This window comes from Nyctibius grandis, chromosome 2, assembly GCF_013368605.1.
Source record: "Nyctibius grandis isolate bNycGra1 chromosome 2, bNycGra1.pri, whole genome shotgun sequence".
NCBI classification, from domain to species: Eukaryota; Metazoa; Chordata; class Aves; order Nyctibiiformes; family Nyctibiidae; genus Nyctibius; species Nyctibius grandis.
The window spans coordinates 77,199,802-77,215,088 of record NC_090659.1 but is presented as its reverse complement, the minus strand read 5'-3'; the positions used below and the strand labels follow the sequence as shown (position 1 = coordinate 77,215,088).

At 35.7% G+C, this 15,287-nt stretch overlaps 1 protein-coding gene across 4 annotated transcripts in view; it reads right to left on the bottom strand.

Moving 5' to 3' along the window:
* The window catches only part of RBM26 (RNA binding motif protein 26), a 57,782-nt gene that overhangs the window by 7,887 nt on the left and 34,608 nt on the right, over positions 1-15,287 (bottom strand). For all 4 annotated transcript variants that reach the window (XM_068419866.1, XM_068419884.1, XM_068419893.1 and 1 more), the window contains 5 exons: positions 13,558-13,632; positions 12,736-12,906; positions 6,231-6,335; positions 3,491-3,700; positions 848-934 (listed from right to left, as the gene is read on the bottom strand). In XM_068419866.1, the coding sequence (XP_068275967.1) occupies positions 848-934; positions 3,491-3,700; positions 6,231-6,335; positions 12,736-12,906; positions 13,558-13,632 (648 nt within the window). The remainder of the gene's footprint in view (positions 1-847; positions 935-3,490; positions 3,701-6,230; positions 6,336-12,735; positions 12,907-13,557; positions 13,633-15,287) is intronic.

The following is a 15,287-nucleotide window of genomic DNA, read 5'->3' as shown; positions in this document are numbered from 1 at the left end:
ATCAGTATTTCTGTCAATCAGGTCACTGGTGTCCCAAGATAAAGCATACAAAAAGAGAACAGTCTGTCCCGGTATGAAATTTGTGTTCAAGCAAACTCCACAAGATGAACTCTGTGCAAAAATAGAAACTTTGTGCAAAATATAAATATAAAATGACATCTTTCCATACAACCATACCGTAAATATGAATTCATTCTTTTTGGAGTCCCTATTATTTTCAGGATACTTCTTCTCACCAGCGATGCAAGGATTTTAAAGAAAATAAAATCATTTGCAGAACAACTATGTTCGTTATTTTGCGCAGGTTCACATACTGCCTACAACATGGACTAAGTCAGGAGTCATGCTGAGCCAAACGTATAAAGTCCTAATGAATCACACATAAGGATGCTGCATTACAACATACCTCAACTCTGGATTTTAGTCTCTAAAAGTTACTTCTACAATTCTATACTTCTGTAATTTCCCAAATTTCTAAAAAAAATGCTAAAAAAAGAAAAAAAAAAAAGAAAAAAGCAAACCCCATCACATCAAATCACATTTGCACTATCACAGGTTTTCAGGCAAAGGTAAATCTAACTGATCCCAAACGAAATATACAGTCTCACTCTGCAGGATGTCAGTGAAACCTCAGGAAGACTGTGAGGGTACCAAGTCTTCAGGTGAAAACAACTGGCAATTAAATAAACCAAGACATTCAGCTATCAATTCTCAAGTGTTTCTCTTAATTTTTCTCTTATATCCTATACCTGAGTTTGCTATAAACATCCTCATTTCCCAAGGATTTCAGTAATATGCTATTCTGACAGATTTGTTTAATCTAGAATTAAACTTTTATAATACTCACAGCTTCAGCTTCTGCTCTTGTCTTAAAGGTAATCACCGCATGGAGAGAAGAGTCATCTATCTGGCAATCTTCAATTTCACCATATTGCTTTTAACAAATAATAAAAAAAAAGCTTAGTGAAATAGTTCTCCACCTCTAAAAATGCTGTCCTAAATCAAATGTTCTCAAAAATCATATAAAATTAGAATAGTGTACCTTTCACAGCCTTAATGCCAATCAGAGTACTTGTCTTTGCAAGGAATACAGTTAACTTTTACTCGCATTTCTAAACCACAAAAGTGCTGTAGCCTCTGGATTTCCTGATTGTAAACATACAGGTATGAAGTAGAATTATGACAGAAAAATAGCTGCTTCTGCTTTCAATACTTCTCTCTCGATCAGAAAGAAGGGATCTTGAGATGATTCCACTAGTCTATTATGAAACTCTTCCACAAAAAGATTTATTAAATGCAGGGACTGTAGAAAAAGTTTCAAAGCTTAACTTGATTTCAGCATCCTAAGAACCTGACCCATCTATTCCTGTAATGGTCTCTGTGGTATTGCTACCTTTAATGCTGCCATCACTGTAAGCTGCAATGCCCAACACATCTGTACAGGTGCAGTGCACTGCTGATGTGCAGAGTTGTGATATCATATCACAGAAATAGAAATACAGCTTAGTGCATTTTCATGGAATTTGGAGCAAGTTTAAAACAGCAAATGTACAACCTGCAAAATGAAATAATTAACCTTTTTTCTCAGTGTTATACCACTAACACTGTGAATAGAACTGTATTTGTTGATGCTACTAAACTTTTTTTTTGGTTAATATTTTTGTGTGTTAAAGATAGTAAGTTTAATACTCCTGGCAATAAAACCAAAGTATAAGAAAACGCTAAGTTTTGAATGGAAATTTAAGCAAATTTATGACCATAAACTGACACCACATAGCAAGCTTTTAACAGTGTCAGATTCTCTGCCTTAATTTTTATATTCTTTGCAATCAGTAAGAGAAGTACATAGTGAAATGAAAAATATGAAAGTTGATCAGCAAAATTTACTTTAGCAATATTCATAAGGCAGACTAAATCACAATATAATGCTGTAGATTAAAAATAAGTTTTTTCTTATACTCATCATTGAAACTGGACTCAGAAACATCCCATGGTTGACCAAGTGGATTGTATTGCTTCATTTTAAAGTTATACATTCTTAGTTTTACACCACCAATTTGTAAAGTCATTGCTCAAATGTTCAGTCCATCATACATCTCTATAGAAAGTATGTTTGTTCACATCAAATACACACATACATATATATATGTATGTAGGTATGTACAAATGTTTGGTCTGTCATTCATCTCTATAGGAAGAAACTTTGCTCCCCTTATGGGTATGATGGTTCCCTCTTTGTTCCTCTATAGAGGTATGATGTGGTACATTTAAGAACAAAATATATATGTACACTTATGTATATGTATATAAATATAGCTCCTGGAAACATGACACCTTAAAAAACCCAGTATAATAGGGGCAGATTTTTTATTGTGTGTTTTTTGTTTGGTTGGGTTTTGTTGGTTATTTTTTTTTTTTTTTAATTTTAAAAAGGAGAGACAGGTCCCTATTGGCTCTTGTTCTTTGGAAAACCTGCTTGCACGGCTGCCAGACAGGAAATATCAAGTACACTGACTGGAGTAGAATTTACTGGACTTACTGGCTCTTGCAGTTCTACCTTCAGAGAGGACCACTGCAATTTAATATTGTAAAAAAAAAAACCAAACCAAAACCTGAAACCAAAACACAATGGGGTGGAGGGACAGTACAGAGATGAAGATTCACACAATTTATGCTATTATATATTCTTAGCATTCATTCCACAAAATAAACATATTTCCTTTTATTATAGCCTTTTTTTATGGAGGATAAGGGTTTTTATAAATTTCTGTTGATTTCTCACTTCATTATATTTGCAAATAAAAATTTGCTAAAAAATTATGTATGTCAATTTATCATTTTTTAGACTAAACACAGGAAAAAAATGCAGAAAATGCTCTGACTTCTTAAGCTTACAGAGATGAACAGACAGAAACCTTTGGCTGCCCTGACAAGGTCTGCATATAGCTGCACAATTCTCATCTTGATTTTTAAATTCAGCAAGTTAGGCAAAAGCACTGAAAATTTTCAGTGAAAAATTTTATTAAGCACTTGTTAAGATACTTCAAGTATCTTAAAAATATCAAGTATCTTAAGATTCAAGTATCTTAAAAATAAATAGACTTCAGGTATTGAAAGTTTGACAGTGAATTACTCTTTGTTCTCACCATCTCTTCAGTTATTTTATCTTTCTATACCTAAAAATTTGTAATAATTTTACGTATTATGCCACCCAAAAGAATATTACAGGTTATTACTTTATATTCTCAATTTCCTTTAAGAAAAAACCCAAGCCTTGTAAATGCCATGTGGTTACAGTTATAACTAGTTGAATCAATGGCATAATTTCTCTTTGTTTCACCTTTTCCTGACGCATTCTTTTTCCATGAACAAGTATACCACGTTAAAGATTCATTTCTAAATAATATTTCCAGATGAATTGAATCAAGAGAAAATAAGTCATTCAATAGAAAAACGTCCAAAGAACAGAAAAAGTGAAATTGCCACATACCGCAAAATGAGGAAGAAGATCTTCTCTATCACTTTCTGTAAATGCAGAGATTTCTAATGCCCTAGGTCGATGATCCACAACTGCATGCACAGGAACTCCTCTGCCTCTACCCCGGCCTCGTATTCCTCTACCTCTGCTACGTGATGCACCCCGACCTCTTGCATGAACCCCTCTACCACGAACTGAAGAAAGAATCCCTCGTTTGGCAGCCTAAGATGTTTATACATAACATATTGATGCATTAAAATTCATAATCTAAATATTTAGATAAAATTAACAAACACGTATTCTGATGTTTCTTAAAAACACATCCCCAAACAAGCCTCAGAAAGAGCAGCTTACAGGTCTTAAAATAACAAAAGGTGAACATGTTAAAAACATTAAAAAGCTAATACTGTTAATTATTAACAGATCAAAAATAGGATGGAAATAGAAAAAAAGAACCAGGTATTAAAAAGAGATATCAAAAGAGCCCTTATCTGTGAGGATAATTCCTCACAGGAGAAAAGAACTGCAGCACAACATTTGAAATTTCATTAACAAATTTTCTTGATGTGGTGACTAACTACTTAATTTGTCTGTTTACCTTTGTCTCTTAATTTGCCTCTGAAAGTCCAGCCAGGACTTTTGTTCTAACCAGAATTAATGCAGCGTAATAGCTTTTGGCCACAGAATTGTGAGGTATGAAACAGAGGCTCTAAGGAGCACCTTCAAAGATAAAGTATTCGCTAAAAATTTGGCTCTATGTACTCACTAATTTCCATTCCCACAATAGCTGTGTATCCCTTCTAAAGAACTGGCATTCACTCTCCAAGAAAAGACAAAAGGCCGATGACAGTATCTCTGACAGCCATTAAAAAATACTTCGTAAAGATCTTAAGTTTCAAAACAGGACTTTCAAGGATTTAATTTCAATGTTTATAACAAGAAAAAACATTCTTTTCAAACCAAAAAAGATCTGACATCGGAATCAAATGTTAAATGAAAACCCCATAACAATATTTTTAACATACCCTACAGTGTTTACAACTCAAGCACTGATAGCACTACTTTAATTCATGCCAGTGATATCACCCATGAAGAGATCAATCTGTTATGGCTTTATTCACGAAATTATTCAGATAATTTTACAAGAGCATATAGTTCACTTTTTATTTTTTGTAAAGGGAATCCTGTGGGCTTTTTTTTTTTTTAAAAAACTTTTTTAAATGGTTAGATGAATAATCCAAAAAGTTAAAGATTATGCTGACTCAACAATCAAGCTGTATACTGTGGGTTTTCTCACAGTACAATCAGGGCTACCTGGAACAGAACAGCAGGTTATAAGCCACACAAGCAACACATGTATATTACAGGAGTTAAAGTCACCAAGACAATGTGTGAATAAAAGTTGAATAAATTTTTTTTTTAAAGAATTTGTAAGAACACTGAACAATCAAACAAACATCAAGGGAAAAAAACCCATATCCCTGTATGTAAATTATACAAGGGATACATTTCATGCTGTCCCTGGAAACATACTGGTATGCTTTACTAATAACCCTGTTTTTCTCCATCTGCTTTGATCAGTATTTGCTAAAGGCCTCAGAATATTCATTTTACTAGCAAAAGTTATTCTCCTTAAGTACAATTTTTTTCCCAACTCAAAATACAGACTCAGTGAGAGATGGAGTAGGATTAACACATTCAACTACAGTGTAACTTTATCTTGAACAAACACCTACTTTTCTACTGCTATTTTACAGATCATTCAATTCACATATTTTCTAAAATGTAGGATTTATAAATAAGCTTTCAGTACACCTATGAAATAGTGTTCACCACAAGAATATATATGTTAACATAAGCTTTTATGTCATCTCTATTGGCTAGGCTTATTAACAAACCTATTTTCACAACTACCAAAGCTGCATAACAACTTAACTTTAAAGTAAGATTTTAATGCAACTTAGCCATACGTATGTGCACTGTGTTCATATGTAGTTATATGTAAGACATGACCAAACTTCATTAAGACAAGAGGGATTTAAGCGACACAGCAGCCTGCTTAACAGTTTACTAAAGAGATAAGATTATCATGCAATTAAGTAGATATTACACAATCATATAGGCAAGACAGTGCAATATAACACAGAATAACACCCAGAGCATTCAGAATTTCTCAAAATAAGACACAGATATGAAGAATCTTGCACAGCCTTCTGAATTTTTTTAAAAGCAAGCACTTTAAGAAAAAGTGTGTTTCTATACATGGAACACTCCTTGAAACATTGTACTGGGTTAAGTCCTCTTTTTCTTGAAACCAATGCTGTAATAATATTACTTTTGGCACTTCAGTCTTTTTGGTTAATCTCATTAAACGGATACTAACACTTAAGAATAAAAGATCAAGCAGTGTTTTTTAACTCTTCTGTATCAAATACAACACCACCTACAGGCAACAATTTAAAAACACTCGACACTCTAAAGGAAGTAGTACTACCACAAATCTATAAAATACCACGTCATCTAAATAGTGACAGAATTTAAATAGTTTAGCAATCAAAGACAATACTATTTCTCTACCTCTGTGGAATTCAGAAACTGATTTTGTAAAATATTATTGCTAAATACCTCCATCTACATGCAACTTAATATTGCACTCTGGAAGAAAATAGTTTATGATACAATACACAAGCTAATAAACATATGAAAATATTTGATTAAAAATTAATTGCTACAAAAGAAGAGACAAACATACTTCCAGCTGTAGCTCTGTATATTTTCGTCTTAATTCAGTAACTTCCTCCCCAGCTTGCATCTTCTTGTATAAATCCAGTTCAGTATCTAGTAACTCTTTCTGCATCTAAGAAATTGTTATGGTAAATTATTAGTTCCACAGTTCACATTCTCTACTGAGGAAATAATCTTCCAATAAAACCCAAGAATCTACTGCTATGCTCCTATCAGCAGGCTATTCCAAAAATAAATGACGACTTAAGGATTGGCCAGTGTTGGCCTCCAGGTAAGGCAGAAGTCTGCCACAGCACCTCTATCTGGAAATCAAGTTCCTAGTAACTCTAAGGAAAGGGAATTTGAAAACTAGAAGCTGTAGTGAAATTTTAAACTTAACCAAGTTGTGGCTTATTAATTCAGATCACAGCTCTAACTTTGCAGGTATAGTGCTTCCTATGCTAGGTTTCCACCTTCAAAAACAAACCAAGCACAAGCTTAGGAGCCTTCTTGGCAAGATAAAACTTCAATGTGTAGTAGTACATTTCTGAGCTTGGTGATGTCAAAGCTTTTAGACTACCACACAAAGCCAAAGCCAAAGCCAATGGATTTTTTTCTAAACTAGAGATATAGAAAATAGAAAATGCAAAATTATATGGTAGTGATGATGAGATAAAAGGGATTCTACAAAAAAAATGCAGTACAATTATGAATGAATACAAAATCTATAATCAGTAATGAGAAAAAGCATCTAAGTGTATCACAATTCCATAATGCAAAAAACACAAATGGTAGTTCTGTTCAGATCACAGTAGAAAAAAGCACAGTAACAAGACCTCTGCTAACAAAAGGTTGGTCTCTGATGCACCCAGAGTTGCCTTCCAGCATACAGCACCTTAAAAAAATTATTAGAAAGTTCAAAAATATATATGAAATGGAAAGGTGTCTCTGAACTCAAAGTTAGATATGTTCATCACAACCACTGAAGTGCAGGTGCCAGTACAGATACAGGAAAGGGCCTTATGTGATCATGAAAATTTTATTTGCAGTTCTGTTCCAAATTGGAAGCTTTCTTTTTCTTTTTAATGGAAAAAGCAGCAGCCAAATGTTCCAGTGACATCATAAATGAAGGATAAAATTATAGATGATTGTGAAACAGTTTTACGTTTACACCTGTTGATTCAAAACCACAGCATGTAAAGTATTCAAAGGCTGGTTGTCAAGAGATGAAGGTTTCGCAGTTGTGACAGTTGGAAACCAAGTATCACCACTGAATGATAAAGAAGGGCTTTTTTTTTGTTTCTTTGTTTTTTTCCTGGAAGCTTTAAAAGAAAAAAAGCTGGATTATTCAACTGGCAACTTCAACCTGAACCCCTTTTCAGCCCCATTTTCTGATCATCTACAGCAACCACAGAAAAAAATCCATTATCTCCTGTATAACGGTTTTCAGAAACAGAGTTTCTCTCAAATCCCACTGTGTTGCAACACATCAATGACATGGCAAAACAACCACTTCTGAAGTTCAATTATGACCAGCAGTTAGAACTCACAAAGCAGCCAGTGAAATGGGTGTCGTAAAGAAAGTCTCCAGACTTTTGAGGTTTATTTCTAGTGCTCTTAATGAAGACTTCCCTTTTATAGAGCTGTGCCAGGTCTCAAGAAGAAAATACCTCCTTGGAGACATACCAAGAAGCAGCAACGGTTTCTACACTCAGGGAGAAGAGTATTTTGTAATCTGCATGAACTGGAACAAGACAAAAAATAGGTAAAGATAATGGTACAGCCACACGGGCCTCGTCTACCTAATGCTTCAAAGTCTGCAGGATCTTCTGAGCTGCACAGGTTTTAAACGCTAAGAAAATCCAAGAGAACCTAGAGCAAAGTCTTTCAGAAAACTGTCGAAGTTGTAAATTTTAACTGTTACTTCTTCACTTTCACAAAAGTCAGATGGGACTGATTGTTTTCTCTCTTTCTCTCTCACAATCTCCCTGAGAGGGAAGCTAACAATAAAATCAACTCTACTACAGTTTGGATATTTCATCCATTATGAAGTAGGTTTGCTTAAAATGTTTCTTTGCTTTCCATATTACAAAGGAAATGGAAAACCAGCTCAAAAACTTCATTAAAATTGTAATTCAAATTAGCATATCACCTCACTTGACTAAGTAAAAAACCAATCACACAAGGAAGTGGTGGACCAGGTTGCCAAGCAAAGGGTGATGTGGGCAGAAGAGATCTCAAGATCAGCAAAACTGGGTTGAAGCATACACATACCAATCCACATAAATGAGGGGGGGCATACAGAACAGTACCATGAGGGGAAGATCTCATTTCTTTTCTGGGAAATCTGTGCCTCTCTGAAGAGCCTGTACACTAATACACACAACATGTGAAACAAAGAGGAGGAATTAGATGTCTGTGTGCAGTTATGGGGCTACAATCTCACTGAGACTACAGAAACATCGTAGGAAAGCTCACATGACTGGAGTGCTGCAGCAGACGGATACGGTCTCTTACCAAAGGACAAGCTAGGATGGCGAGGTGCAGAAGTTGCCCTTTACATGACAGTGCAGTATGAATGCACAGAGCTCTGCCAGGGTACAGATGTTGAGCCAGTCAAAAGTTTGAGTCAGGATTAAGACAGCAGACTGATGCAGGTGATGTTGCAGTGGGTGTGTACTACACACTGCCTGATCAGGTAAAAGAAGTAGATGAGGCCTTCTTCTGACAACTGGAAGAAGCCTCCTGTTTGATGACCCTGGACCTTGATATCTGTCAGACAGGCAGGATGATTTTCAAGAATCACATCCAAGTTCCAGAGCATGCAGGAAATAAAGGTGGCAGGAGGCCTGCCTGGACGAATAAGGAGCTCCTAACAAAACTTAAATCCAAAAACAAGGTGTACAAGAGATGGAAGCAGGGTCAGACCACAGAAGGAATACAGAGAAAGTGTCTGAGCATGCAGGCACTGGTTTGGAAAGCCAAAGCCCATCTGAAGTTGAAGCTGGCAAGGGGGCTGAGGAATAAGAAGAAAGGCTTCTGCAAGCCTATCAGCAGCAAAAGGAACACTATGCTGTGAAAAATATGGGCCAACTGCTGAAAGTGAAAGGGGACCCGGCAACAAAGGACACAGGAACGGTCGAGGTACTCAATACCTCCTACTCCTTAGTCTTTACCAGAAAGACTTGGCTTCAGCAATCCCAGATCCTGAGACCAGTGGAAAAGCCTGGAGTAAGGAAGACTTACCTTTGTTGGACAAGAATCAAGTTAGGAAACATTTAAACAAACCAGACATACACAAATACCTGTGATCCAACAGTATACAACCATAAGTACTGAGTGAACTCACTGATGTCATTGCAAAGCCCATCTCAATTATCTTTCAAAGGTCATGGCATTTGGGGGACGTTCTTTGGGACTGAGAAAAAGCAAATGTCACTCCGATCTTCAAGAAGGGCAAGGAGATCTGGGGAACTACATGTTGGTCAGCCTCACCACAATCCCTGGGAGGATGAAGGAGCAAATAATCTTGGAAACCATTTCCAAACATATGAAGAACAAGAAGGTGATTGGGGAAAGGGAAGGAGTAATCACGCTTGACCTTAACAGCCATTTACAATGAGATGACTGGCTTGGTGGACAAGAGTAGAGTAGTGGAAGTTGTTTATCTTGACTTCAGTAAGGCTTTCAATACTGTTACACACAACATCCTCACAGTCAAAAGGATGACGTGCTAAATAAATAGGTAGACAGTGAGATTGGCTGAAAACTGGCTGAACTGCTGGGTTCAAACGGTTCTGATCAGTAGCAGAAAGTCCATCTGGAGACCAGTCACTAGCGGTGTACCCCAGCAGTCAATACTGTTTATCATCATTAGTGACCTGAATGGTAAGACAGAGTGTGCCTACCGCAAGTTTGTGGACAATACAAAATTTGGAGGAGCGGCTGCTACACCAGCTGGTTGCATTTCCATTCAGAAGGATCTTCACGTGCTGGAGAAATGGGACAGGAGGAGCCTTCTGCATTTCAACAAAGGGAAATGCCAAGTCCTGCACGTGGGGAGGAATAACCCCAGCTACCAGTACACGTTGCAGGTGGCCCAGATGAAAAGGACCTGAGGGGTCCTGGTTGCAGAGAAATAGTTGAACATGAGCCAGCAACGTGTCCTTGTGGCAAAGAAGGTCCACAGCCTCTTGGGCTGCATTAGGAAGAGCACCACCAGCAGGTCAAGGGAGACGATCCTTCTCTACTTTGTGGTGAGGCCACATACAGAGCTCTGTGTCCAGTTCCAGGCTCCCCACAAGAGAGACATACTGAAGAGAGTTCAGAGAAAGGTCACAAAGATGATTAAGTGACTGGAGCATCTACTATATGAGCAGAAGCTGACAGAGTGGGGATTGTTTGATTTCAGGATGAGAAGGTGGCAGGGGGACAAGATCTTATCCATGTGTATAAATACCCAGTGTGGATAAGTAAAGACGACATCTAGACTCTTCTTAGTGGTGCCTGGTGATGGAACACGACGATTCCCAGAGATCCCTTCCAATCTCAACCATTTTGAGCAATTTTATGTTATTGGACTATTTTCTTGTCCACTCTAAAAATTTACTGGACCACTCTCAGGGCAAAATAAGTATCATGGGTTAAAACACTGCATTTACGATTTTCTAGTAAAGAATTTACCAAGTTTTCATGATGCAACTTGCTTTTTTATTTCTATGGGTCTGGATTCTTTCCCTTGTATGTGAGGAAACCCACAACCAACTGTTATTCTTGGATCAAAACTGGTATAAACTATCCTTCCTGTTCAAATTTATGAAGCACTGTACACCACCAGCAGAAGAATATTTCTCAAAAACATGAGGCTTTAATAGTCAAATGTGCTTTGAAAATATTGCCCATTTCTAGGACTTTTGTAGTTCAAATTCACTCTACAGGCAGGTAACTTCCTTCAGACCTCTCAGAAACATTTTCTCACCAAACAACGTCCACTCTCTTTCAAAAAAATTTAAAAAAACCCCTCTTATCTCAAAAAAAAAAAAAAAAGAGGAATTTATGTTATTATAGCAGTGCCTGAGTTCTGGGATTGTTACCAATAGTTCCCCTCTAAAATACTATAGAGTATTCCGCTGCAACTGACATCATTTTAAGAGGTATAACCTGACTTCCAGAAATTATAATCTATGTCCATTTTCAGGATAAAAATACGCTGCTTCAACTTTTTCCTGACTGATTAACGATGTAAGAAGCTGTAGTGAGTACATACAGGTCATTTCAGTATTTTCTTTTGATTTTTCTTTTCGAAATTGTACATCACTGTAATTTACACTGCAGTTACTTTTAATGCCTATATTTCTATGTAAAATAAAGGAGTAAGAAATGCTGTTTCAAACTGAAAACTAATGATCCCGCCTGGATGCGTTCCTGTGTGATATGATCTAGGTAATCCTGCTCTGGCAGGGGGACTGGACTAGATCATCTTTCGAGGTCCTTTCCAATCCCTAACATTCTGTGATTCTGTGTGATCCATTTAAATTAATCTGGGTTGTAATGTTACACCAGCTTTTTACAACGGAATCCCAAACATTAGAAGACTAAGCATTCTGAAGATTTAAGAACTAAATGAAAACAGCAAGAAAAGATCAAGACTTTTTGTCTTCTACTGGAAAATATACTGTACAAAAATCTGATCTTTTATTAGTATGTAATTCCTCACTTGATAAAGCAAGTAAAGCTTGCAATGTACTTAAAAGAACACATTAATTTCTTAAAATGTTATTTCTCAAAGTCTCGCTTAATTCTTAATCACCTTGTGACCCATTTAGGAGCAAACATTTATATAAAAAGCAAAATACTGGATTTTTAAAAGGTAATGCAATTGTATCTTTAAGCAGTTGGGAGACTGGTTCTAGCCATATACTAACAAGAATGATAGCTGAGGAGGGAAACTCCTCTCACAGGTACAACCCAAACATGGATAGCTAGATCAAAGGAAAACTGATCAGTATAACCTTCAGTCTAAAAAGCTTAATATATCAAAAAGCTGCAGTGACATAAAAAAACCTAGAAAATTGTGTACCAGTAGTCATCTAGTTTCATGAAGCAGTTTGTTTTGTGCATTAAACCTGACCAGAAGAAATGTGTTGCATAATTATAATCCTTTTGCATAAGAAATACTATTTTCATGATTTCTATTAAAAAATGAAGAAAGCAACAGACTATACACAAAAGATCAGATAATGCAAAAGAAAGAATCATAAGATTTTTTTGTTTTGATTTTGTTTTGGGGATGTTTTTTTTTTCATTTTCCAGATGATGTAATACCCGTGTAACACTGGATAAACCTTTTAGACAACTGCATGGTTGTAAATTTAGGTTCCTTTAAAAAGAGGGCAGAATCAATCTCACTTCAAAGAAGACTTCAAAATTAAACCAGTATGGTTCTAAATACTGCTGTGTGGCTCCATATTTTTATTCTGCTGACATAAGCACGTGAATTCATCTTATTAAAAACCTGACCAAAGCTTGAGTACCTGAGTCTTAGTTTTCATGCTTTTTAAAGGAGTCCCTCCTCCTGGTGATACACCTTTTAATTCATCCTTTAACTTGGTAATGCTATTAGTCAAAATTTCCAGTGTTTTCATGATTTCTGCTTTGTCTTCTGACTTCATGGCTTTATTCTTCTCCAGCTTTGAAATCAGCATCTGTCCAATTTAAAAAAAAAAAAAAAAATCTTTTTACTTAGCAACTACTATTAGAGATCTGTTTTCCAGTACTCATTCTAACCAATGGAAAAGCATTTCTTTTGCTGTGATCTTCAAACTCAACATATAGGGCTTTTAGCAGCTTATATTAAATTAAAATCTTCAACTGAATCTCTGATTAATTAATTTGCTAAAGAACATCTGTTATCTTCATTTCACTTGGACAGATTTGCTCAACATACTTAAATTATTTCAAAATTTTTATTCAACTTAAATGACATTTTAGCCTTTTTTCTCCTCCTAAGGCTGAGTGCAGTCATGCATACTTTTCTACATCAATCTCTCCTGCTCTCGTCAAATAGAACTCTCAGGCATTCACTTCTCCCAAAAAACATATGCATGTTGCACCCAAATTAAACAATTTCAACTAAAATTGCATCTAAATTGCGCAAGCTTGTAGTTTTTTAAGTGAGCTAACAAGACAAGTCAGATTAAAACTCTAAACTTAAAGTAATATAATAACACCATTCTAAGAGAATGCTTATTTTATAGTTCAGTTTTGTAGCTCATGCTTACAAATTCTGAAATATTTTAAAGTGAACTGAGACTTTACAACTGAATTGCTGACTGTCTTTAATGCTAGTATTTTACCTTTTGTGTTTCAATGTGCTTCTCTAAGATTTCTTGCTTCTTTTTTCTCACATCTTGTTGAAGTCGTAATGCTTCCTAGAAGCACAAAAAAATCACAGAAAGTTTCTAGATTTTGAAAAATAATGCCATAAGAATAATACACTATACCTGACAACCATACAGTAGCAATCTACAATAACAGGGAAAAAATTAGTAACATAAACTCAAGGTACTAATAGGCAATATTTCAAATTATGTCTTGGAAAACAACGCATAACCAAATCAGTGAAGGATCTAATGATCTTTCTTAGTTACATCTGCACTGGGAAGACTTTATTATTACTTATGTATGAAGTAACCCCTTACACAACTCTACTGAAAGCTGAAAGGCAAAATAATACACTACCGCAAGAGGTACAACATACAAGAGTTTACATGTGCAAGGCCAGTATCTTGAAAGCCACTGTAAATCAAGTCCATCAATTAAAACACATTCTCCAGTACAATACAAGCAAAAAGAAAATACAATCCATTTTCTAAAGTTAAAATGTTGCCCAAAGAAAACCATCTCTTTTGTGTCTGACTACTATAACTTGAAAGTGACAAGTACTACCATTTAATCTGCTAAAACCAGAATCCTGACGTTGCAATGAGCAAATCAAAATGAACTGACACTGATAAATTTGTGACATATTGCACTCAGAAGAAGCAGGAGGAGATGCCACAGCTGCTGTGCTCAGCTCCTACTAATGCTGCTTGAGAGAAAGCAATTGCTTCTTGCTCTCAGACACAGAATGTAGAAGTCTTAGACAGCAGGATACTTGCAGAAAACAATTAAGAGCTTTGATACCAACATATTTAGTGGGATAAAAGAGTAGAGGCAGAAGATGATCACCGATCAACTGGGATCAGACTGCAAGTGGATTATCTTATGGAAAGAGTGTAAATGCACAACAGCCATAAAATACAAAATAGTAATAAGGTTTCTGTATGTCTTCCCAAATACTGACAAATTCTGCTGCATGAAATGTTAGTTTTGCAATACAGTGTGCAATCATTTTTCTGAAGTGAAAGGGAAGATAAGACAAGGTGATGAATGCTAAGAAAAACTAGGGAGACAAGAAGAAAGAAACGAGAGTCCCACAAAATCATGTTTTTCCACAAGTACTAGTATATTATAATAGAAATCTCTGAAGACAGGAAAGAGCACAAGAGCACATGAAAAAAGAGCCAATCACTTAGCATGTTTTCAGTGTCTTCTCTCAAAAAAACCCTACAGCTGTTATGATGAGTCAATAATTTTATTATGAGCTTTTTGCCATTTCACAGGCACTTAGCATCTTAACTTTAAACATATAGGTTTTAATTCTGAAAAACATGTTTTAGGGGACAAATATGAAATGAAATTCCAAAATTAGAAGTTATTTCTTTAAAGTCTGGACCAATGCCAGAACTGACATGCAGCTATAAACTGCTATTTCAGATTGCATTAGACATTAGTTACAGAAGTTTATCAATAGGCTAAAATCTTTGTTTAATGGTTATACTGCTTTCAATACTTATGTTTGAATCTAACTTAGCATTGAAGTCATAATTTGTGGTTTGAAGCCAGTAAGATAAACATTGCCCTATATTTAGTTTTTCTAAATGATAAGAATAAACCTGAAAAAGGAGCTTTACTGGGCTCTAATTTTAAGCAAGCTAAACTACAACTCAGTGACCTATTCAAGGCCAAATGCATTCTTTTTGCA